At 43.2% G+C, this 27,078-nt stretch overlaps 1 protein-coding gene across 4 annotated transcripts in view; it reads right to left on the bottom strand.

Moving 5' to 3' along the window:
- The window catches only part of RNF125 (ring finger protein 125), a 46,094-nt gene extending 37,482 nt beyond the window's left edge, over positions 1-8,612 (bottom strand). For 3 of the 4 annotated variants that reach the window (XR_003517105.1, XR_003517104.1, XM_027577156.1), the window contains exon 1: positions 8,227-8,612. Coding sequence is in view for 2 of the 4 variants with exons in the window: in XM_027577156.1 (XP_027432957.1) it covers positions 8,227-8,390 (164 nt within the window). In the remaining 2 variants the exon portion in view is untranslated. The remainder of the gene's footprint in view (positions 1-8,226) is intronic. The other variant, XM_027577157.1, reaches the window with a different exon arrangement.
- Positions 8,613-27,078: the final 18,466 nt, after the last annotated feature.

Raw genomic sequence — 27,078 nt, 5'->3', positions numbered from 1 at the left:
CTGTGGGGAGGCCGATACGAAGCTGAATGAGGGTGTTGGTGAGCTTGAAAATGTAAACAGAATAAGGGAAGTTGTTATTGTTATTCCAAGTGATAAGAGTAAATTCCAATGTAAGGCAACACACACACACACACACACACACACACACACACACACACACACACACACACACACACACACACACACACACACACACCCTCCGCCGATACGAAGCTGAATGAGGGTGTTGGTGAGCTTGAAAATGTAAACAGAATAAGGGAAGTTGTTATTGTTATTCCAAGTGATAAGAGTAAATTCCAATGTAAGGCAACACACACACACACACACACACACACACACACACACACACACACACACACACACACACACACACACACACACACACACACACACCCTCCCTCACCTACACGGATCGGCCTGGGCAGGCCTGAGTGCAGCTATTCAGCAAACCCTCCAGCCGCCCACTGCCCCTGTAGGTTCCACTCAAAGTTCATCCTGGGAATCATTCAGCCTCCAAAACCTGACTCTGCATATCTTTACACCGCATTATGTGTTGATTTAAAATTTAACCTCCTCAAGACAATTTTATTTCCTTTAACTTAAAATCTTAGCGGGGTGCCCCTCTAGAACCTCCAAACGCGGTCCTCAACTTGCTGTATTTTACTGTCAGTGAAACAGGGTTTGCTAGAGCTGTGCTTCAGACTTTAAAGCGAATATAAATCACCTGAACATCCTATTAAAATGCAGATTCTTTTTTTTTAAACAGCCTTTTTTTTTTTAAAGATTTTTATTTTATTTATTTATTTGACAGAGAGAGAGAGAGCATGAGAGCAGGAACACAAGCAGGGGGAATGGAAGAGGGAGAAGCAGGCTTCCTGCGGAGCAGGGAGCCCGATATGCGACTCGATCCCAGGACCCTGGAATCATGACCTAAGCCGAAGGCAGACGCTTAACGGCTGAGCCACCCAGGCGCCCTAAAATGCAGATTCTGATTTAGTAGGTGGGAGATGGGGTCCAAGATTCTGTAATGCTACCGGCCCATGGGGCTGGTAGCCAAGTTCTAAGGAAAATCTGGGCATAAAACTCCATCTGCTACATTATTTAGGTTCTGTTTGTTAGAGAATACATAATTTAATAGATCACTACTATTTAATTTGCCTGAGACAATACTAATGTTACTAAGTAAACACAGAGCAGTCCAACCACCAGAGGAGGCAAATTTCAGGCCAGCTTTAATTACATCCTTCTGAAATTCTCAGGAATCCAGGGACAGATGAGTAACCCCATAAAAAGAAAGGAGTTCGGAAACTATCATGGGACTCCTATCTATTACTCAACCACATAGCATCCATTGGCTGGCACTATGCAGTGGCCGTCCCGGCTTGAGAGGCAGTCACTCAGGTATTCCAACTGCATGGTATTTTAGAATCATCCATTAATTCAATGAATATTGAACACCTACTCTTAAAGCGCCAGACCTTGAAGGAGTAGCAATGTAAAAAGTAGCATTCCTTTCCTAGAATAAAGGCTCTCCAGACTTTTTGGACCTTGATGGTACAAAAGACTCTAACCATCCCTTTTTTTTTTTTTTTTTTGAAGATTTTATTTGACAGAGAGACACAGCGAGAGAGGGAACACAAGCAGGGGGAGTGTGAGAAGGAGAAGCAGGCCTCCCTCTGAGCAGGGAGCCCGATGCGGGGCTCGATCCCAGAACCCTGGGATCATGACCTGAGCCGAAGGCAGACGCTTAATGACCACCCAGGCGCCCCTAACCATCCCATTTTAAGTGACGCTTATCCAAGCACACTGGGAGGAGGAAGAATGCTATATACATTGGTTTTAGCATCAGGGGCCTGGATGTTCATATTTAAACTTCAAAGTTTCGTCTTAAAGTTAAGTCACAGGTCAAGTAATATGTCAATGATAACTGAAAATCAGATGGGAATTTCCACAATATTCCACCTCTTCAATTCAACTCCCTGCATCTTTGCCCATTTAATGCCTTACATCCCTTGAAATGGATGAGCCGTCCATTCTCCTGCTAAGGCCAAGCCTCCCCCTGGCCCCCAATGCCCCGCTTTAAGTCCCAGCTCCTCTCTCCTAGTCAAGGCCATTGCTCCTGAAATTCTCTCTTCTGTGCATCAGTTTCCCCCTCGCTATTGGCTCATTTCTGTAATCATACAGAATATTCCATTTTTCTTCCCTTAAAAGAAAAAGAAAATTTTTTAAAGAAAACTCTCTTGGACATCTGGGTGGCTCAGTGAGTTAAGCGGCTGCCTTCGGCTCAGGTCATGATCCCGGAGTACTGGGATCGAGCCCCGCCTTGGGCTCCCTGCTCAGCGGAGAGCCTGCTTCTTCTCCCTCTCCCTCTGCCTGCCTCTCTGCCTACTTGTGCTGTCAATAAATAAATAAAATCTTAAAAAAAACAACAACAACAACCCCCTCTTGATCGCTCCTCTCCTTCCAGCTATTGCCCCAATTTCTCTCCTTCACTTTGCTTCAACTCCGTGAAAGGGCCTTCTATGCTCCCTGTCCCTGGCTCCTGTGATCACTTACGAAGCCACTCCAGTTAGGTGGGGGCGCCCACCATCCCACTAAAACTGCTCTTCGCAAGGTCACCAAAGAGCTTCCACATTACTAAATCCAGCAGTCAACTCTTTTGTATAGAAAAACTTCCAGAATACCTTCATGTCTGTTGAATTAATTAATAATTTTAAAAACGAGGGCTTGTATTTTCTATATCTTTGGTATTTTTAAATTTCATTTTTTCCATAATACATTTTTTATTTTATAAAAGTATCGGTCAGCGATGGGCTAAAAACACGACAAAACGAACAAAACCTCACTGGTTCTTTACAGCCGACAATTTGAGAAGCGCTGCTCTAAATATCTTTAAATTGCAACTCCCCCACATACTTCCTATCCCATTTCCCTGCTTATTTTTTTTAATCCTTCACACCCGTCACTATATAACAAGCGACACACTCCATGCTCGAATCTTGCTTATCGGCCACCTGCCACATGAGAATGCAAACTCCAGGATGATAAGCATATGTGTCTACATGCTCGGCACAGAACAGGGCATATTTGCTGCATCGATAAATGACAGCACTCCATGCGAGAGCAGATCTAACCAAACAACCTATAACCAACCAGAACGATAAGGATGAAGTGAATGAACAATGATTTTATTTTATTTAAAAAAAATTTTTTTTAAGATTTTATTTATTTATTTGAGAGAGAGAGGAGAGATAGAGAGCATGAGGGAGGAGGGTCAGAGGGAGAAGCAGACTCCCCGCAGAGCAGGGGGACCGATGCGGGACTCGATCCCGGGACTCCAGGATCATGACCCGAGCCGAAGGCAGTTGTTCAACCAACTGAGCCACCCAGGTGCCCCAAAAATGATTTTATTTTAAAGAACATTGTGCGGATTCCTACTGTCTGCTTAAGCAACCGGTAGGTGAATGCATAGTTGCCTAACAGCCAGACTTCTTAGTATAATCCTAAAGGGCCTACAAGAAAGCCTAATATTGATCTAATTTTTGTTTTTGATAACCAGATTTTTATAACCCTTAAAAACTCGGCTGGTAGAATCAAAAGGAATGAGATCTTGCCATTTGCAACGACGTGGATGGAACTGGAGGGTGTTATGCTGAGTGAAATAAGTCAATCAGAGAAAGACATGTATCACATGACCTCACTGATATGAGGAATTCTTAATCTCAGGAAACAAACTGAGTGTTACTGGAGTGGTTGGGGGTGGGAGGGATGGGGTGGCTGGGTGATAGACATTGGGGAGGCTATGTGCTATGGTGAGCGCTATCAATTGTGCAAGACTGTTGAATCACAGATCTGTACTTCTGAAACAAATAACGCAACATATTTTAAGAAAAAAGAAAAAGAAGAAGATAACAGGAGAGGAAGTAAAGGGGAGTATGTCAGAGGGGGAGACGAACCATGAGAGATGATGGACTCTGAAAAACAAACTGAGGGTTCTAGAGGGGAGGGGGGGTAGGGGGATGGGTTAGCCTGGTGATGGGTATTGAGGAGGGCACGTTCTGCATGGAACACTGGGTGTTATGAACAAACAATGAATCATGGAACACTGCACCAAAAACTAATGATGTAATATATGGTGATTAACATAACAATAAAAAATTAAAAAAAAAAAACTCGGCTGGTAGATGTGATGGTTAGTCTTCTATGTCAACTCGGGAAGGTTATGGTACTCAGTTATTTAATCAAACACTTATCTAGGTGTTGCTGTGCTGGTATTTTGTAGATGTGGTTAACATCTATAATCGGCTGACTTTAAGTAAAGAGATTATTATCCTCAATAATGTAAAGCAATTCCTTAAAATCAGTCTTTCTCACACATGCGCGCGCACACACACACACACACACACACACACACACACTATTGGTTGTTTCTCGAGAGAACCCGCCCTAACAGATAATATACAAGTAGGTAATAAATATCTGTAATAATAAATAAGACAAATGGCTTTAATCTTATGTAGAAAAAAGAAGTCTTTGGGATTGCACACTTTCTGTAAGAACGGAAGGGGCAGCAAAATGGGTGAAAGGGAGTCTAAAGGTACAAGTTTCCACTTATAAATCAATCAGTCATGGGGCTCTAATGCACAGCATGGTGGCTATAGTTAATAATCCTGGGCTGTATATTTTGAAGGTTGCTAAGACAATAGATCTTAAAAAGTTCTCAACACAAGAAAAAAATGTGTAATTATGTATGTTGACAGATGTTAACTAGACTTTCTGTGGTGTTCATTTTCCAATATATACAGATAGAATCATTATGTTGAACACCTGAAACTAATATATTATAGGTCAATTATACCTTGATAAAATTTTTTTAATAAAAAATAAAGTATACTATATTTAAAAAAAAAGAATGAAAGCACTGATGTATATTTCTGGGTCAGTTGAAAACTCTTCAGGAAACTCTCAGACTCTACTTAAAGAACCACAAATTTGATGCAGGTTGTAACTTGACCACAAATGGCAAGTTTTAATCCGCTTACCTGAAAGCCCTTCAAAATGATCCTCAACAGTTTCATTTTAAAAATTAGGCAAATTCTGTGACTTAGAGCAATTTAATCCAACTCAGTTCAATGAAGATGTGGCTTTTCGTACCTTCAAGTATGCTCCAGTCTGTACCTATTAGCTTTGTTAAATCCATTCTCAACCTCTTGATGCTTTTAGATAACTCCCTTAGCTCCAGCTCTGACCTTTCCCCAAATCCATTGTCACAGTACCTTCGGGATATTTCCATTTGGGTATCTCCCTATCAGACTACTATACACTTGACAAGCCCCATCACGAGTTCATTACCTCCGGGGCTGAACTCTGCCCCCCTTTATCTCTGTCACCTGTTAGGGAGTTGCCTTACACTCCTTTCTCCCCCTTTATTTATCATACCCAACTGGTCAACACATTTCTTTATAAATACTTATTTTAAATGTAAATCAGATTCCCTTTCAGTTTCATTTATACGGTGTCAACTTACCTACTCCCTCCCCCCCACCTACTGATAACCGAAGATAAGGCAGAGGTAGGAAGCCTTTTCCCCAAAATCTGTTTTAACAACTGATACAGAAATATGAATAAAGTCAATTTGAAATGACAGCACATTAAAATAGAACTTAATTAAAGGCCACCAAAGGAAAAAGAACCAAGCTAAAAGGAAGGCTAGAAATGTCATAGATCTATCTTTTGTGGCCCAGTTTTATTCCAAAAGAAATATAGATAAGAAATAATACCCATTCCTGGGTTTTTCGTTTGTGGAATGACTTTAAAGGAAATAGAAATTATGTGTTGGGGCTTTATGATGGGCTACTTTTACATTTTTTAAATACTCACAAAAATTCCATTTTTCACCCTATTTTACAAATGAAGAAACAATCAAAGAGATTAAGCAACGTGGTGGTCACACAGCGGGTCGGTGGCAGGGCTGAATTTCAAATCCTGCTCTCTCAAGCCCACTGTTTCTATAATTTATAGAGTGCTACATACATATTCATTCAATGTATTTTTGCCATTATTAATAACTTGCTTGACTCAAAATAGGTTTATAAACAGAAATCAGCATCAACAAATGAGTTCAACAAGTCTGGAAATTAGCTTCAGTATGGGATAACATAGAGAGACTTCATTTGCATTTCTTCATTTTTCCAATTTAAGGTCAATGGAAGAGAACAATTCATTTAGGAAGTATAAATGGTGTTAACAGCACTCACCATCTCCAGTGCAGAAGGAACTCCAGTTAACATTTTATAAAGTGGAAGGGGCCCAAGTAAATTTGCCAAAAGGAGGAATATGGAAATTCTGCCCACAGCCAGAACAATGGACACAGATTTGTCAAAACAAAGAACAGTAAAGTGAGGAAAGGCCATTCGTCCAGCCCTAGTTGTGCTACTTCATGACTATTTTTCCAGTTGCTCATTTCCTATTCAAACTCTAACAAAGAAAAAGATTAAACAAAAGATTTAACTTTTTACACATTTATATTATCCTTTAGCAGAGGCAAAAACACCGCAAACAGTAAGTTATAGCCTTCAACATCCAAACCAGGGAAAACAATCCCCAATCAGGTAACAATCTCCAATATCAAAGTCACCCAATTCAGTTCTACAAAAGGAACCTTCAAGACTTGATGGCCACTGTGCACCTTTGGTGCAACTTTAAAGTTTTAATGCTCATACAGACTAAATTTACCCATAGTTATCAGGAGGTTATTACCGCACTGAACTAATCAATATGTATTTGGCTTCTTCCATCTTGGCCTTGGGATTTATGTCAATGAGCTACATCTGGACAGCTGGGAAACAACATCAGTAATCAGTCAGGAGGTCAGTTAGGCTGGAGTTTAAAGTACAAAGCTGAAACAACAGGCCTTGGAAATACAGCCACAAAATAATGCCCAGGGCACTCTCTATTTAAACACTTGTGTGGGCTGCATTTTTCTTCCTGGATCATACCCTGCTTTTGAGTGGTGCTTCTCGGTTACTAGTCTCTAGGAGTCAAGGACCACCTAAGTCCTCTGAAAACCATTTTGTGCCCTTGCATTTATAATACGGTCTTTTTTCCCTGGTAAACCAAAAACACTTACTAGCCATTGCGGTATTGTCCTGGTGCTTCATCAAACTATAGTTAAACGGTCAGCCAAAGAAGACATTAAGTGGGCTTCCGCTCTATGCAACTCCCCCCCTCCGCCCACCCCAACACGCACACACTCGGTCGCACACCCATGCAGCCACGGAAAGAAAACTACGTAAACAGAGAACACGAATCCACAGATCCAACTCCCATTACTAGTTACTCAAGCACAAATTAAGGACGTGCCAATTTTATATAGGGATTTTGTTTTTAAACTCTTTTAAGAAACTACTCATTTTTATCTATACTTTCCATCGATTCAGGGAAGCGCTGCGTAAGACAGGTAGTCTACAACCTCCTGTCACTTCGTGGTGGGATTTTAAAGGGCTACACTCAAGGGCTCGGTGCTAACGTTCAATTCCCAGCCCCAACCTGGCGGGTACTTAAACTCCTACGACCACAGAGTCACTTGGACGTTCCAATTTGCGTTGATCTTTGAGGGGCCTGAGTGTTTGTATTAGGAAAGGGAGGTGGGGGTGGAAGGCCAGTTTGCACAGATCTTTGTTTGCTCAAGGGGCTAGCCTCAGTGGGCGTTCTGGAACACGTGCAGAGCACCGGCAAAACAAAACCGACCTGGGGTGCGGGGGGAGGGGTGGGGGAGGGAAGCACCTTCGGATTAACAGAGCTCAGCGGGATAACTGCTCTGCAGGAGCCCACTGCCTTGTGCCCAAGCGGGTGCTGGCTGTCCAGCCAAGAGTACCACCCCCGCGCTGGGGAGTCCTGGCTCCTGGCGGGTCCCGCGCCTGGGAACCCCATCCCTGGGCTCTACACCTGGGCGTCGGGAGCAAGTGACGACGGGCATGGGGGGGGGCGGAGGGGCGGAGGGGCGGGAGGTGCTGCAGGGCCCGCTTGTTGCTGTTTTCACCTCCTGAAATCCTGTGTCACCTTCCGACCGGTCATTTTCCCCGTGGCCTGGACTCGACGGGTCCGGGTGTCTCCCTGCAACAGCTCCATTCAGGCGCTGGCTTCTGAAATCCCCCCTGCCCTCGGCTCCCCCAACCTCGCCCTCCCCAGAAGTGGGCGCGCAAGCCGAGCTTCCCTGGCACTTACACGTGGCCACAGCGGGTCCGGACGGGCTGGTGCAACACCTCGAGGCACACGGAACAGTCGAAGGACGTGACGGGCAGCTCGGGGTCCCCCTTGCGCTCCAGGGCCCGCGGGGCGGTCGAGGCGGGGGCGGATTTGCCGCTATCGCTGCTCAGCACAGAGCCCATCGCTGCGCCTCTCGCCCAGACAGCTGCCAAGGGCTCAGCGCCTGCTGCCGGGTTGTTTTGTTGTCCTGCGGTAGAGGGAGGAAGGAAGTCCCGGCCCAGCTGTGCTCGCCGCCTCCCCGCGCGCCCAGCTAGAGCAACCTAGCAGCAGGCTCAGCCGCGGCGCCCAACCTCCGTCTAGGGCAGACGAGTGCGTGGCAGCGCCTGGAATTGGCTTTCGCGTGGAGACGTGCCGGCGGACGCGGCCGCCGCACTGTGCGCGCTGCGACAGCCCGGGCTCCTGGGAGGATTGAAACCTGAAACCTCAACTGCGGAGCGGAGGACCTGGGCCCGCTGTGAGCCTTCCGGGCTCTCGCAGGCAGCCTCCTTACCCATTCTTGCATGTTCGAGAGAGTGTGGGTCTGGTGGTGCTTTATGCGAACCAGAACGCATTTGTAAGGTGATGGTCCTGTCTGCCCTGCACTGTTGTAATCATAATAGGCAACAAAGACGATCTATGACTGAGCGTGTCCTAAGACAGTGCTAACCAGGACTGCAGTCATGGAGTCAATACTCCATTAATGGAGAGGTATAATGGGGCGGTGGAAAGGGTTCTGGAGAGCCGGATTTCCTGGGCTCAGGGTCCCCTGCTGTTGATCATACTCCCTGCCCCATTCTCTTTTAGACATGACCAAATATATCGTTTTGTAAGTTACACATGTGGGGCTCCTGGGTGGCTCAGTCGGTTAAGGGTCAGCCTTCTGCTTGGGCATGCTCTCCGGGTCCTGGGATCAAGCCCCCACATCAGGCGCCCTGCTCAGCGGGGAGCCTGCTTCTCCCTCTCCCTCTGCCCCTCTCCCTCTTCTTGTGCGCTCTCTCTCTCTCAAATAAATAAATAAATAAATAAATAAATAAATAAATAAATAAATAAAATCTTTTTTAAAAAAAGTCACATTTAATAAGATTTCTTTAGTGCCAACTGCATGCCAGTGATGGGAACACAGTTCCTGACAAGGAGACAAAATCCCAGTTCTCACAGAACTTACTTTATAAAAACAAAACCAAAAACATTTATTTTGAGATAATTACAGATTCACATGCTTATCATTTATACATAACACATAGTAATATATGATCCACACTATACATCAAGCAATAATACATGTAATACATAATAGTCCCATAAACTTTACCCAGTTTCCCCCAAACTTTACTTTTAATGAGAAGATATAAGTAACCAACAGATAAATAAATGAACAAGATCATTTCAGATGATAAGAGCCATGAAGAAGGTAAAACAGGGACTGAGGATGGGAGTGGGGATGATAAGAAGGTCAGAGAAGACTTTTTGGATAAGGCAACATTTGAGTAGTCATGAATAATGAAAAGGAGTCAGCCATTCAAAGATGCAGAAAAAAGCTTGCCAAGCACTGGGACCAGTGAGTGAGCAAGGAACAAAGAACAGAAAGAAGCCATGTGGAGACAGAGCACAGGGGCCCAGCAGGGTAGAACGGGATCCCTTAAGATAGGGCCCGATTATATTCAGTCTCATAGGCCAGGACCAAGAGTTTGGATTTTATTTCAAAACCATGATTTCATTTACTATGACTGTTTTGTGGTTTCAAAAAGCTAAGAACAAAATAAGAATGGAAGCAGAGAAACCAATCAGAGGAGACTAAGTTAGCCCAAGTGAGGATGGTAATGACTCAAACCAGGGAGTTATCTGGGTTTGGGATACATTTATGAGAATGACCCAAAGGGACTTGCAAATGAATGGGATATAGAGGTGAAGGAAAGAGAGCCATCCCTATCTTTAAAGATTTTATTTACTTGAGAGAGCGGGAGAGTGCATGCTCTAGTGGGGGCGGATGGGGGAACAGAAGGGGAGGGGTAGGGACAAGCCAACTCCTCGCTCAGTGCAGAGTCCAACAGAGGGCTCTATCTCACCACCCTGAGATCATGACCTGAGCCGAAAGCAAGAGTTGGACACCTGCCCGACTGAGCCCCCCCAGGTGCCCCATCATCCCTATAAAAGAAAAACAGGGGCACCTGGGGGGCTCAGTCGGTCAGGCGTCCAACTCTTGCTTTTGGCTCAGGTCATGATCTCAGGGTCATGAGATGGAGCTCCACATTGGGCTCCATGCTGGGTATGGAGCCTGCTTAAGATTCTCTTCCCCTCTGCCCCTCTCCCACACTCATGTGTACACACGCTCACATGAGATCTCTTTCCCTATAAAATAAATAAAATCTTAAAAAAAAAAGAAAAAGAAACCCCTCCCTTGATTCCACATGTCCCTCAGCTCCTGCCAAATTTCTTGACCTGCTTCTCCACCAGGTGTGTCTCCATTTCTTAATTATCCTCTCTTTATCCAGTTCAACCTGGGGTCTGAACCGACCACTCCACTTCCATCTGTCTAAAAGTTGCTTTATTACCAGTGTCACCAGTGGCCTTCATGTAGCTAAATCCAATAGAATCTTTTTAGTCTTTTTCTTCCATGACCTTTCAACTACATTTGTCGGTATAAAGCACTCCCTCCTTGGAGAAACTCTTTGGCTTTCCCTCTTTCTTTCTGGCTGTTCTTCCCCATCTCCTTTGCTGGCCTCTTCTTCTCCATGGAAAAGCTAAGTGCTGGAAGTCCTAGGATTCTGTCTTAGGACCTTTTCTCATTCCTTGCTCCCTCCCTAAGAATCTCAAAACACATAGCTTCTATTACCATCTTGGTTCCAAAGACTTCCAAGTCTTTATCTCTACCTGGGCCACTCAAATGCCCAACTACTTACTTGACATTACCACCTGATTGCTTCAGGCACCTTCAGTTCAACCTGTCCAATAATGAACTCATGATAGTAAATTACCCCCTGTTCTACTTCCAATTGTTTATCCCTCTCTTAGTAAATGGCTCTACAATCTAGCTGGTAGCTCAATCCAGATGCCTGGGCGCCATCTTGAGTTCTTCCCCTTCCTCATTCACACTGAATCAACGACAATCACAATCACAATTCTGCCTCCAGTGTATCTCTCAGTAGCTCTTGAATGGGTTCATTTTTCTCTATCCCCATGGCCAGCACATATTTTAAATCATTGCATTCTTTTTGTGGCCTGTTGCAGTAGTTTCTACCTGTTACTCCTGCTACACCTGCTTCCACTCTTGCCATTGTCCAATCTATTACACACATTGCAACTAAAGTGATCTATTGAAAAGCAAAATTCATCCCATGCTTAAAGTTTTTAATGTTCTCCATAACCCTTAAAATTAAATTCCAGATCTTTAATAGGATCTACAAAGTCCTGCGCGATCTTTCTCTTTCAATAAATATAATAAATTAAGATGCCTTTGGTGGTAGGGAAATTCAACTAAAACTGCCTGAATCAATAAGGATATTATCTAAGGTAAGCTAGTCCAGAGGTGAGCACTTCCAGAATTGGCTCAGTAGTTTAGTGATGTCCTCAGGTGTCCAGCCTCTTGCTATCCCCGGTGTCTCAACACTGCCTTCCTCAGGGCAGAAAAATGGCAAGAGCAGTTCCAACGATCACATCTACACAAAACAATCTCCAAGACCAGAAAGGAAAGATGGAGATTCTCCTTCTACCTCTGTCCTTTTATATGGGAGGAAAATGTTTCCTAGAGGCCTTCTTTTGCAGATTTCCCCTTATATCTCACTGATCCAGATAGGTTCCCATGACCATCCTTAAACCAATCACTAGCCAAAGACTGAAGTACTATCTGAACAATACAACTGGGGGTTCTTTTACCAAGAAAGATGAGGATAAGGCAATTGGATAGGCTGACAATAAGGATTCCCCGAATAACCATTTTTTACCCCATCTGCTATCACTCTCTCCCTTATTTTCCCTGGTCCTAAATTTCTCTACTTCTTTCAATTCCTTGAGTAACTAAGTTCTCTCTGACCTCAGGGCCTTTACGCATGCTTTTTTGCTCTGCCTGAACACTTCCTGCCAATACCCACCACTCTCAACTTCCTCTAAGTTAAAGTTCAGGTCTTAGTTTGGTGACTGTCTATACCACATCCATCTCATATTATCTCCTTGATTTTCTCATTGCCTGCTGCATTTGCCTTCCTATTTATCTTGCTGGAGACTACTTCATGAGTTAGAGATAATGGATGTAAAGTACCTGACATGTAGGAGATGAGACATATATTTATATATGTAATTCAATACTAATCTTGCAAGGTAGATATTATTGTTCCCATTTTATAAGCTCAGAGAATTTAACTTAGCAAAGGCCACATAGCAAATAAGTGACAAAACAATGTTTTAATCCTAGATCTCCTTTTATTTTAAAATTCAAGTGCTTGTGGTGTCTGGGTAGCTCAGTCGGTTAAGCATCCCACTCTTGATTTTGGCTCAGGTCGGGACCTCAGGGTGGTGGGATCCAGCTCCATGTCAGGCTCCCTGCTCAGCGGGGAGTCTGCTCTTCTCCCTCTCATTCTGCTCCTGCCCCCTGCTTGCACTGATGCACTTGTGAGCTCTCTCTCTTCCTATCTAAAATAAATGAGTGTATCTTTTAAAAAATAAAAAATAAAAAAAAATAAAATAAATAAAATAAAATAAAATCCATGTGCTTTTCACTAAGGAGTTTGTGTAGAGATAAGAAGCACTAAGAATCTTAGAAAAGAATAAGACAAAATTAAGGAAAATGGAATATGGGAGGCTAGGTAAAAATGAAACATCTGATATTATTCATAAGGGTCTTAATAAACTTATGAAGGTGACAATAATGATGATGATGATGGTATCAGCCAGAAATAAATTCACAATTCAGATTCTAGGTCCTAGATAGCATCAGTATAGATTAGTATAAAGGAAATTTCAAAGCCTTATGATCAATATCTCTGATATCACACGGAGTGGGAAGAAATACTTTTACTATATGATCTTTTGCACATTTTGACATTTGTACTGTGTGTATCCATTGCGATAGATAAAAATTAGCAATTTTACATACATATGTCCTTTAATTCAACAATTATACTCTTTGAACCAATGTGTGGACAAACATGTGCACAAGAAGGCATAATCAGGAAAGTTCTTTGTAGCATTGTCTATAACACCAAAAATTTGCAGCCAACAAAATTTCCATTCATAGAGGAATGATTAAATATATTGTAGTCCACACATGCTGTGGAAGGCAATGTAATTGTTAAAAAGAACAAGCAAAAATTTTATAGCACTTAAGTATATATTAGATATCAGTCTAAGTGCTTTATATGTGTTAACTAATTTATTTTTTTGTTTTGTTTTGTTTTGGTGGGCAGCAAAGCAAAGTTTATTGAGAGTACAGTGAAGTGCAGATAGTACAAATCTCCCCAAAAGGGAGGAGAGCCGAGAGGGCTGCCCTGTGTTAACTAATTTAATCTTCATAATATCCCTAGGACATAGGTAACTAATATCCTGACTTCCAAGAAAGAGAGGGACAGATAACTTGAAAACTTGCCTTAGATCACATTTATGGTAAAAAGCAGAGTTGGGAGTCCCATCCAGGAAATCTGGTTCTTCATGTCTATGAACGTCATACAGTCCTGGCCTTCCTCTATTGTGGATAATATGGAGGTATCTCTAAGACACTGTTAACTTAAAAAGGAAGCTATTGAAGAAAGGGATGTTATTAAACAAAACAAAAATCAATATAAGGTATACCTCTCATGGAGAAAAAGCATTATATATTTCTCACTGAAGGAAGGCAGTACAGTGCATTTTCAAGATCCTAGCTTTTTCTCTTGCTCCCTGAGTGACCTTGGCACGTTACTGCTTTGGTCTTAGTTTCCTCGGTTGAAAAACACAGATACTGTTTACTTGTAGCACTGTGGGAGGTTGACTGCTCGAACTCACAACCCCAAGATCAAGAATCGCATGCTCTATAGACTGAGCCAGCCCAGAAGCTGCATTTTTAACAGTCGCCCAGCTGGTTCTGATGCAGGGGTCAACGGACCATTCTTTGAGAAATATGATTCCACACGATGGGCAGCAGACACTTCGGGTTACTTTGACAAGAACAGAGATGTCAGGTAGGAGGAAAGCAGTCACTTACATTCATTCCTAATGTAATCTGTCCACAACCATGACCATGCCTCCACAATACCGGAGACATTACACTGGTTCATACCCTGGCACTGAAACATACATACTTCTGAATTTACCAAGACCATTAAAAAACTTCCTACCCATTAACCTACAGAGAGTAATAAAGATTCAGAGTATTCTACAGAAATATAAATATCCAAGAAGTGATCTTGAATAGTATTTAGCACACCTCCACCATTTGTTGTTTGATAGTAAAATGAGGCACTCTTCTCTTCTTCAGGGGAGAAGGACATCATCACAAATGAAGTCCTATCGAATGAAAAGACCCAGGAGTTCAACCAGAGGAGCCAGGCAAGTGCCTGGATCTTCTGCCTTGGTTTCAGCATAGCTGGTTTTTCCAATCTGAATATTGTAGCTGGCCGGTCTTACTCCCAGTCGTTGCTAGGTTTCCCAGATAACATTTCGGCAGCTATTCTGCCCATCGCAGTTTCCTGCGTTGTGAACAGTCCCACGACAGCATGTCCTCAAAGTGTGTGCATTTCTCCAGGAATGACTCAGTGAATATTCCTGTGACTTTTAGTGGCTCGCACAACTATGTAATGATTGAACCAAGTCCACATTTGGGATGTTTTACTTCAATGACTGTGAAGTCATGACATGCTTGGAACAGGAAAGGGTCACAGAAGGCGTCTGACCTAGTCCTCTCATCTTGCAGATAAGTAAACATTCCCAGCGAGGTGAAAGCGTTCGAGCTGCATCCTTCAGCACCTCAAATGGACACATTTGAAAGAAAAATTAAGTCATTAAGTACTTGGGAAGAACCGACTTATTTACGAGCTATTTGGGGAGGCAAGATCACAAATGGTGAAAATAAAAGTAACAATAAATGATTTAAATAGTAACTTATTTTTTTATTATAATTTTTTATTTATTTATTTTTATTTATTTATTTGAGACAGAGAGAATGAGAGAGAGAGAGAGAGCACATGAGAGGGGGGAGGGTCAGAGGGAGAAGCCGACTCCCTGCCGAGCAGGGAGCCCGATGCAGGACTCGATCCCGGGACTCCAGGATCATGACCTGAGCCGAAGGCAGTCGCTTAACCAACTGAGCCACCCAGGCGCCCTTTATTATAATTTTTTAAAGTAATCTCTACACCCAATGGGGGGCTCGAACTTATTTTTTTTTATTAGTTTTTGATGTAGTGTTCCATGATTCATTGTTTGTGCATAATACGCAGTGCTCCACGCAGAACGTGCCCTCTTTAATACCCATCACCAGGCTAACCCATCCCTCCACCCCCCAAGGGGCTAGAACTTATGACCAGAAGATCAAGAGTCCATGCTCTATGGACTGAGGCAGCCAGGTGCCCCTATTTAAATAGTAGTTTAAAACCAAATTAGAAGAAATAGAACAAAACAGTTTGTGATTAATTGCATACAAATATAAGATCTTTTTTGTGATTTTGCACGACACCAATAATTATATAAATAGTTTGCCATTGGACATCCTTCTATTACCCATATAACGAGCCATCTTTTATCACGGGAGAATGTTTATGCTTTAGCTTTAATTCCAAAAAACGTGATTGCTTCCTGTGCTGCCATTATAAGCAAATAATATAGATAAATGATGTCTTTTCATTTGGGGAGGAGGTAGAAGTATATTTTTTTCTTTTTTATTGTTATGCTAATCACCATACATTACATCATTAGTTTTTGATGTAGTGTTCCGTGATTCATTGTTTGTGCATAACACCCAGTGCTCCATGCAGAACGTGCCCTCTTTAATACCCATCACCAGGCTAACCCATCCCCCCACCCTCCTCCCCTCTAGAACCGTCAGTTTGTTTTTCACAGTCCATCGTCTCTCATGGTTCGTCTCCCCCTCCGATTTACTCCCCTTCATTCTTCCCCTCCTGCTATGGTAGAAGTATATTTTATCAGTATATAAGAGTATATGTAAATATGTTCCTATTATGGAAGGCTTCTTTAAGCTAGCAGATGATAATAAAAAGAACAACAGATACTATTTTAATTGGTTACTATGGGTTACACACAGTGTTTAACAGTCTATATGTATATGGTTGTGTATGTATGTGTCGATAACAATTCAACCACATATATACGTATAAATACATGTGCATTTACATACATATGTGTGTATATAGTTTAATGTTTATGAAAACAGTTTTTTCTTATCCCCTTTTCAAAATTTAAGCTCAGAGAGAAACTTGCCCAAAGCCAAACAATCTCTATATAGTCATGTTGTTTCAGCCTCCTAAAAGTCTTTGCTTTTGACCATCATACAAACATGGTACCAATTTTTTCCATCCTACCAGCAGACATATAGGTCAGACTGAGTCTGTTTTGCTTATGCTGCTTGTTTTTTTAATGTTAGAAGTTTAACATTCTGAATTCCCAAATCCCAGAAAATAACAGGATATGGCAAAAACTGGCAGACTGGAATTTTTTAAGGCACATCATTGGTAACTTAACGTATCTTATAATATTGAAGATGTCCCTGGAATAGAGCAGATGTAAACTTTATTATACTGATTTTACAAATGGAAAACTCAAGCAAATAAAGAGGCCTAACACACATTTACTTCTAGCCGATGCCCTCAAGATTGGAAACATAGGTCAGTTGAAAAATAAACAAACAGAAATTATGGTAGAGGTTTAACTCCAATGATCTGAAGTGGCAACAACAATTAGTAGAGAGATTTTATGCAGAAATTTCGGGGAAGCTTGGTGGTAAGAGCTATTCTTCTGGGACTCCAGCTAAAAGATCAACCTCTCTTCAAACAATAGCATCGTGGTTAAGAGTTGTGGGCTTCATTTTCTGACATCCTATCAGAACCCGTGTCAGGGGACGCCTGGGTGGCTCAGTCGGTTGAGCGTTTGCCTGGGATCGAGTCCCACATCGGGCTCCTTGCTCAGCGGGGAGCGTGCTTCTCCTTCTCCCTCTGCTGCTCCCCCTGCTTTGTACTCTCTGACAAATAAATGAAATATATTTTTTAAAAAAACCTCTATCAGTGGTACCATGTGAAAGAACTGTGGTGTCCTCAGATGTTGACATCAACAGCAAATTGCCTATAAGAAAGTGTTAGAGCAACCACATTTTGTGTGTTGTTTGTGTTCTTCTCCCCCTCTCCCTGTTTCTATTTGGTCTTTTCTTTCTTTTTTTTTTTTTTAAGATTTTATTTATTTATTTATTTATTTATTTGAGAGAGAGAGAGAGAGAGCACATGAGAGGGGGGAAGGTCAGAGGGGGAAGCAGACTCCCTAAGCAGGGAGCCCGATGCGGGACTCGATCCCGGGACTCCAGGATCATGACCTGAGCCGAAGGCAGTCGCTTAACCAACTGAGCCACCCAGGTGCCCTGGTCTTTTGTTTCAACAGCTAGAAAAGTGGGGCAGGGTGGAGAGACATGGTCCATGTGGGACTTAGAGGCCACGGACAAAAGTAGGTGCACGCCCATGGATCAGGTGGGATGATGACGTGGAGCAAGGCAACTGTCCAGATGCCGTCCTAGGTGCACAAACCTTTCTCAAAGCTGGTGCCCCACCAGGGCAGGTGGCATGATGGCTGGATGGAGTCACTCTCTGTCCCTTTACAATGAGCAAAAGCTGTTGAAGGAACAGATGCTGTGAATCAGTGGACACTGGATGAAGTTTATTAATTTTATGACTTCAACTGGGATTACTAAAAGGGTAGAATTTCTCCAACCTCAGTACAATATGCCAAAACAACATGTCATCACTGGTTATGAGTTTATTAAAAGCACAATATCCAAGATTATAGAAAAGATCGTATAAAGAGAATTAACTTAAATCCATAAATCCTTCTTCATGGCCCTGGGTAATTGGATACAGTGTGTTAAGAATTTGCCACGATTGTTTTTAATATATGTATATAGCTCTAATGAATTGTATTGGCCTATTTTCTTCTTCTAATTGATTCCAATATAAAACTGGCCACCTACCATTCAACTTATGAGACTGGCTGCTCTTAAAATGCCAACATGTGTATGGTGAACAATTTTGTGATCAGAAATGCATCGATACAGTCTGTCAAATTTGAAGCTATTAATTTTGTAATTTACATACGAGTCTAATAAAAAACCATTCCACTTAAAGAAAAATAAGCAGCTATAAGTTTGCCTTATATTTCACCTTTATGTACAATTGCTAACCATAATACGTAAACTAACAAACTCAGGAGACTTAATGACAATATTGCTTTATTAGATTTGCTTTAGAGAATTATCTGGAACTCCGCTGTTGAATAAGAACGAATAGCCAGAAGGCTGGCCAAAAACTGAAGTTATTAACAGTGATCTGTAGAGTAGCAGTCGTACGAAGGACAAGAGGGCTTTAAACGGAATTATGTTTATGTTAAAGTAATATAAAATTCACATTCATGGGCGCCTGGGTGGCTCAGATGGTTAAGCGTCTGCCTTCGGCTCAGGTCATGATCCCAGGGTCCTGGGATCGAGTCCCGCGTCGGGCTCCTTGCTCAGCGGGGAGTCTGCTTCTCCCTCTCCCTCTGCCTCTCCCCCTGCTTGTTCTGTCTGTCTCGCAAATGAATAAATAAAAAAAATCTTTTAAAAAAATTCACATTCATCAAAGATTAACTCGACTCTAAACACAAAATTGTAGGAATAAAAACGAAGCGAAAAAAATTTAAACGGAACTACCATGCCCCTGGCACATAGAAGGCCTAACTCAGAAATAATGGCCTTTTCCACAGGGAAGTGGTATCCTCTGTCTAGCGGGTCTCCGTGGTATCGAAGTGAATACGGAAAAATCACGTGATTCTAGGTCAGCAGTTGCAGAGGTAAGGGAAAAAATCATTGTTTTCTTTAAGGCTCTGGAGAATCCTCTTACAGGAGACAGTGGAAAAATCAATGCCAGATGGCTCTCAAGGAGATGCTGCTAATGTTTCTGCTACTGCAACAAAAAAATTCCCTCACAGTGAATCAATGCAGCCATGCAGCCCTGGAAGCCTCGCCGCTTGGGGCACCCCCCCACCTCCCCAGGGGAGGACTGCGCCTTCCTCAGTCTCCCCCCTACAGGCCAAGGAAAGACCGTTTCTCACCGTGCCAGTGACTTATGGCTTGGTTCAGACAAAGCAGCAGAAAATGTCCCCCTTTTTTTATTGAAGTTTAATTGACATACGACAATTTATGACACGGGGCTTGAACTCACAACCCCGAGATCAAGACTTGGGCTGAAGAGTCAGATGCTTAACTGACTGAGCCCCAATGACACCTTCTTTATCCATTTATCCATCAGTGGACAGACACTGAGGTTGTTTCCATATCTTGGCCGTTGTGAATAATGCTGCAATGAGCACAGAGGGGCATATACATTTTCCAATAAGTGTTTTCTTTTTCTTCGGATAAATACCCAAAAGTGGAATTGCTGGATCTTATAGTAGCTCTATTTTTAATTTTTTCAGGAATTTCCATCCTGTTTTCCATAGTGGCTGCCCTGGTTTGCATTCCCACCAACAGGGCACAAAGGTTCCTTTTCCTCTACATCCTCACCAACACTTGTTTTTTTGTTTTTTTTTTAAAGATTTTATTTATTTGACAGAGAGAGACATAGCGAGAGAGGGAACACAAGCAGGGGGAGTGGGAGGGGGAGAAGCAGGCCTCCCGCAGAGCAGGGAGCCTGATGTGGGGCTCGATCCCAGGACCCCGGGATCATGACCTGAGCCGAAGGCAGACGCTTAACGACTGAGCCACCAAGGCGCCCCTCACTAATACTTGTTATATCTTGTCCCTTTGATAATAGCCTTTCAGACAGGTGTGAGGTGATATTTCATTGTGGGTTTTGATTTGCATGTCCCTGATGACTGATGTTGAGCATTTTTGATGTGTCTGTTGGCCATCCAGATGTCTCCTTTGGAAAAATGTCTATTCAGATCCTCTGCCCATTTTTAAAATTGGGTTGTTTGTTTTCTTGTTATTGGAACTCATTCAGCCTTCACTCTTGGACAGGTATTACTTTCTCCATTTGAAGTGAATGAAGTAACTGGCACGAGGCCATGCAGCCTGTGTGTGCTGGAGCTGGAATGTAGACACACGTTTGTGTGGCCCTGGTTTCTAACTGCCACACTATGTATTCTGTTCTAAAATACAAAATCGAGAATAATAATTTCATAAATAATCCCACAGCCCTGGGAAAACAGTTTTCATTTTCTCGTATTCCCTTTCTTTGTGGTTCATATGAATATTGCTGCAAACGTCTTTTCGGTTTATTGTTGCCCCGCCCACTCTCTCCTTTCGGTTCAGCAAGAGTAACCACTTTCCTAGATGTGACCTTGTACCCGACGCACCTCCCCCCGCCACCAGCCACTGTTTATTAGTTCAAGGGTGTCTACCTGACCCAAGCTGGGCTCGGAATTTTGTTCTATAGGAGTTTTGAAATTTGGGCAGAGAGACTTCACAAGCTGGAGGAGGGAGAAACGGCGGGAGGAGAGGAAATGAGTCCATTTCTCTCTGCGTTAGCTAGAGCATGGAAGCTACAGAAGCTATGTGTAGTCATGGTCTTCCTTGTGGCCTGAAGGATAGAGAAGAAAGCCTTTGCATGGTGAGAAAGAGGCAGAGGCACCAGAGAGAGACGGAGAATGAGGACCCTTGGACTCTGCACAATGTTTCAGGCTTTGCATTACTCCCGAGGCCCCGCGGTGACTCTGTCCTTAGGTTCTGTGAAATGCGTCAATTTTCCGAAAAGTTCTCTCTCTTGCTTAAGACAGTTACAGTCGGCTCTTGTCACTTGCTACAAGCGTCTGAACTAATATTTTATAACAACAACAACAAAAAAACAATAAAAGCTCTAAGCATTTCCCCAGTTGTCTGTCTCAGAAACACGGCGATCGGTGTGGAGGGGAGGCGGTGTGAGTGAAGTCCACAGATGCCCCTGTGATCCGCTGTGAGCAAGGACAATCCGACTCTCACACTGGCTGGACTGGGAAGGAGACTTCCCGGCTCCTGCAGCCACAGGCCCAGAGCAAGTGCAGGCCTCTGGGCTGAGTTAATCCAGAGGCAGCAGTGCCATTTCCTTCTGCCTTGCCTCCTTGCATGCCATCTTCTTCCTAGGCCAGGAGCAAGACAACTGCCACCTGTGACTTAAGGAGGCCTTCCTACTGTCCCCAGTGCATTTCCATGGCTCTCAGTTCTTGCTACGATACCTGTGGCCAGGGCAGTGCATGTGCTCAGGGGAGGCCTGAGTTCCTGAACCAACATCTGGAATGTTGGAGGCAGGATGGAGGTTATGAAGATCACGGCTGCTCCCGTAGGGCAGGCGTAGAACAGACGAGGGAGTTTCTTCCACAACGTCTGACCAAGGTGCCTGGGGCTCGACTAGCATCCTTAAACGCGCACCTTCCTCTTCCCTGCTGAGAAGCAATGGGCATGAACAACATTGGCTGTGGAGACAAGACTACCTGGGATTCTTCTGATTTCTGGCTTTCCTCTGAGTCTTCAGCAGCAGCTGCCCCTGTCACATTCTTTGCTTAAAAAAGCCCTGGAGTCTTTGGTCTGTACTGAGGGGCCTTGATAAGGCGGATGATCGTCCCTTCTGAGGCAGCCAGGGAGGTCAGGGAAGAGCCAGGGAGCTCCCGGAGTCGGTAATCCTTGTGGCCATGTGCAAGCTGAGCCTGGGGTGATCTGCTTCTTGTGGTAACTTGCTATTTTTCTTGGCCCTGAATTTCTCAGCAGTGGTCCTGGGTCTGGAGATGGTTGGCACACAGTAAGTACTACCCAAGGGGTTGAGAGGCAGAACAGAACTCTCAAAAAAGAATGGCTAGGCTTGGATCCCAGCTTGGACACTTACCAGCTGTGTGACCTTGGACAGCCTACTGAACCTCTCTGTGCCCCATTCTCTTCATCCGTAAGACAGGGTTAATGATGGGTTGTGAGAATTAAGTGAATTAATGTACGTGAATCATTTTGAAGAGTGACGGGTACATAGTAAGCCCTAAGTATTTCCTAAGATTCTCATCATGGGGGGTGGGGGGATGGGTTAGCCTGGTGATGGGTATTAAAGAGGGCACGTTCTGCGTGGAGCACTGGGTGTTATGCACAAACAACGAATCATGGAACATGACATCAAAAACTAATGATATAATGTATGGTGATTAATATAACAATAAAAATTTAAAGATTAAAAAAAAAGATTCTCATTATCATTTATTGGAGGTTGAATTCCCAGGAAGTAGACTCTGAGATAAGAATTTAGGTACAGTCAAGTTATGGAGCAGTACTTCGAAGTCAACCACTGTGAGTGAGATTGGGATTGGGCAGAGGGAGGAGTTGAACTGTGATGCAGTTGTAACAGAGCCCAAAGGGAGAGGTGGGCAGTGCGTTGTCCTTCTTTGAAGACTTTGTGCCGCCCCTCACTCCACCACCCTACCCCCTGTGAGGAATGTTGGCTGCAGGCTTCCCCTGAGGACAGGTGTGACACGGAGGCAGGATGATTTCTAGGGTGAGACCTGGCCATGAGCCACTAGAAGTCATCGGTCCTGGTATGAGTGCTTCGGTCGTGGAGGGGAGATCTGTGCAGTGCACTGAAGCATCCCCCACATATGTCTTCCTACAGGACCCACTTAAGAGAGGACTCAACCCAAAGACACTGAGTTGTGGTATCGGCACCAGCTTCAGCAAGCCGGGCATTGTGTTGTCCTCTTTATTGATTCCAGCTAGAGGTCCTCAGGAGGCCTGTGTCTGAATGATAAATCACCCCCCAAACCCCAGTGTACAAAGAGCATGACAACTGATTAAAAAGTTGTAAAATGGGAGGCTGGGCAGCAAGACACAGTTCCAAACACATATCCAGGGCAGGAATAGCAAGAGCTCCCTGCCATGCGAGGGGTGAGGTCCTTGCTTAACCACATTGGCAGCCTGAGGCTGTGCCCCCAAGAGGATTGCCCTTTCTATTGCCTTTGTGGAGCCCTCGTTCTGGCCACTGGGAGGATCTCTTCTATGCAATGTCCCCTGTGGCCATATCTGGGGTGAACATCTGCACAGAAATCCCCTCCTAGGGGCTATATCTATTAAGCCACCTGTTTCTGGATGGTAGGTTTTCCAGGTCATAGAATTACTTGGAGATTGAATGGTCATAAGATATTAAAAAACACTTCCCCCAAAGCCCCACAACAAACTTCCCTTATTGGCTTGAATTAAGTTACACTTTTTTTTAAAAGATTTTATCTATTTATTTGACAGAGAGAGACACAGTGAGAGAGGGAACACAAGCAGGGGGAGTGGGAGAGGGAGAAGCAGGCCTCCCGCCAAGCAACGAGCCCGATGTGGGGCTCGATCCCAGAACCCCGGGATCATGACCCGACCCGAAGGCAGATGCCTAAGGACTGAGCCACCCAGGCGCCCCTGAATTAAGTCACACTTAAAGTAAGAATGCTCCAAATAACTTAGGCCTGGGACCCTGAATTAATAATTGGGAAAGGGGCTGGGTCTATCAGGTTGGGTATACCACTACAGAGGCCATCAGTGTCTCAACCACTGGGCTGCTATCCAATGGAAAAGTGAAGTAATCGATGTTGGGCAGTGATCCATATATTGCCCCATTAGCAATTTAACTGGATCAACTGGTTGAAGAGGCAAGATATATAAACCGCTAATGAATTTTGAAAAATTTGCAGGCTAATCTCCTCTAGTCACACTCAAGAATCCACAGCTGTACTTTTAGCCAAAATTGCTTAAGGGAGATGATCTATTCTAGAGTAAGGTTGAGGTAAAGGCTTAGCAGGGGATTATATCAACAGCTTAGAGGAACAATTAGCAAATTAATTATTTGGCCTTACTTATATCACTATTATATGATGGCTCATTGTTCATTTCAGAAATACTGATTTTGAAATCATTAATGACAAGGGTTACCTAAAATGCAATTATCAAGTGCCTTGTTTGTCTCCCAGTTAGGGACCCGATCTCATTCAACCTTACAGACCTAACATCTAGCAGGTCTTAAACATGTTAAGAACATGATGAAAGTTTGTTAAATAGCAAGGGGAAGTTCATTGTATCTAGTCACTCACGGGTACTCCATATTTGCTGATACTTTTAAAAATGAGCTCTACTTGGGGCGCCTGCGTGGCTCAGTCATTAAGTGTCTGCCTTCGGCTCAGGTCATGATCCCGGGGTTCTGGGACCAAGCCCCACATCGGGCTCCCTGCTCGGCGGGAAGCCTGCTTCTCCCTCTCCCACTCCCCCTGCTTGTGCTCTCTCTCTCTCTCTCACTGTGTCTCTCCCTCTCAAATAAATAAATAAAATCTTAAAAATAAATAAATAAAATGAGCTCTGCTTGGAATGCAACCTTTTCTTCTCTCATCCATCTACATACTTAGCACAAAATGCAGGAATACAGTGAGTTTTTGAGAAATGGAATCATAATATTAATGTGAACATACCTTTATAAGCAAACAAAGTCTTCTAAATTATTTGAAAGTGATGGAAAACAGTTTACTTTTTCAGGTGTATGAATAGGTCAACTATGTTGTGTCCTGAAAACTGTTTCTTATGGGAAAAGTAAAAAGTGTCAAGTTTTCCAAAGCCTTATCTGTTTATAAGCACATGGAAACATATTAACAATTTCACTGATTCTCAGCCCTGCAGTCAGTGAGGCGGGAGCTTTCCCACCCCTTCTTCTATGAGCATCAGGGCTTCTGGGGGTTATCGTGAGGTTTCCCACATATGCTTGCAGCAGTCTGTTCCCATGGGGTGCTGTCACTGGTGGTGCACAATACCTTCTTCCTCGGATTGTACCACCCTTTGCTGGCTGTTGCTGTATACCCTTGCAGGGCTGCTCCAATTCTCTGTCTAACACAGGGTTGTTTGCCTGATATCCTTACCTACTCATTCATTCATTCATTCATTCATTCGAGGGAGTGAAAGCGTGCAAGCCAGTGGCAGGGGTGGGGGGGGGAGAGGGAGAAGGAGAGAGAGAATCCCAAGCAGGATCCACACTCAGTGGTGGAGCCCGATGCTGAGCTGGATCTCATGACCCTGAGATCATGACCTGAGCCGAAATCCAGAGTCAGATGCTTAATCGAGCGAGTCACCCAGGCGCCCCTTACCTACACTCTTAATAGGCACCCCTGTCTCTGTTGGTTACTATCACTGATTCTATATTAATACATATAATTACATAGAATATTTTCATTTGCTCATATTGTTGTTTATGGACACATGAGAATTTATATAGTTTTACTGCCTATTTTCATGGCATTTTATGCATGTACCATAACTGATTTAACGAATTCCCTATTACTGGACATTTGGTTATTTTCTTTTTCGCTATTATAAATACTGCTGCAATGAATATCCTTGCAGTCAAACCTGTACCTTTCCTTAATTTTTGTTTTAGGATCATAATAGCTAATTTAATCTGTTTTACGTGCTTCTTAAAAACAAGGAAATGATTTCATAAGTAGTTCAAGGACTGAACATTTTTCAGAATTTAGAAGAGCAACTGATAAAAATAGAAAACACTAACAATCGTACCATGTATACCAGCTTAATTACCAGCTACAACAATTCAAGGAAGAGCTGTCCAGTGGCCTAGAGCAACTATCTTCCTGGCAACTTTGGTTTTGTGTAGAAACTGCTTACCATCAAGTAAACAATGTGGTTTTGAAGTAATTTTCAGATGTTTTATTGTTTTTGCTTTTAATCTGTAATTAAGCCACTTGAATCTAAAGAAAAGTACAACTAAATAACAACTAAAGGAGCTCCTTTACTTTTACTGTTTTTTATCTGCTTAAGTAGTATAAACATTTAAACAGGAGAGTAGAGTTTATATAAGAGCATATTCTGGAGAAACTAATAATGGGAAATCGAGTGAGGGCAAAGAAAGGACTTCAGGAAATTTCTAAAGCAGAGCTGGCTGTTTGATTTGCTAGGACCATAGGAAAACTAGCTGAAAAATGGAAATTAGGAAGGAGACCGCCGGTCTCACCATTTATGTTAGTTCTACTTTGTTCCTTCTGCTGGTTTCCTCCCTATCAACCAGAACCTAAATCTGCTTTGCCGGGGACAAATCCCAGGTCAACTATCTACCTCTTACTCCAGTGTTCTCTCCTTTTCCATAGTGGTTTTGTGCACCATAACCCTTACTCACTGATAGGCAATGTCTGTATATCCAGATAGATCTCCCAGTCATGGCCACTACATTGGGTGACTTGCAAATTACTTGTCTGCCTAAAATAATAATAGCTATTATTTGTATATACCACATGCTGGAGTAAGAAAGGTCTTCACTTTCATAATTTGATTTTACCCTCATAATAAACCTAGGTTGCTGTAGTCAGCAACTAACAGACATCTGGCTCAAGCCTGCTTAAACAAGAAGAAATTGTATTAGTTCATATTTTAAAAAGTGTAAAAGTAGTATTGGCTTCAGGCAATGTTTGATCAGGGTTCTGTTTCCATTCCTCTGCAATTCTAATTGTATATGTCTGCTGTGTTCTGAAGCTCAATTCCCTAGTTATATGGAATGGGTGCTGGTGGTAGTGGGGGCTACTTATATGCTTTTTGAAACATTGTGGGGTAGGGCTTCAACATATGAATTTTGTGGGGACACATTTCAGCCCGCAGTCTTTCATATCTCCTTAGCCATCATCCCTGGCCCAATCATTAGC

Source organism: Zalophus californianus, chromosome 14 (genome assembly GCF_009762305.2).
Source record: "Zalophus californianus isolate mZalCal1 chromosome 14, mZalCal1.pri.v2, whole genome shotgun sequence".
Taxonomy (NCBI): Eukaryota; Metazoa; Chordata; class Mammalia; order Carnivora; family Otariidae; genus Zalophus; species Zalophus californianus.
The sequence above is the reverse complement of the archived record's forward strand: the minus strand, read 5'-3'. Positions and strand labels throughout refer to the sequence as shown.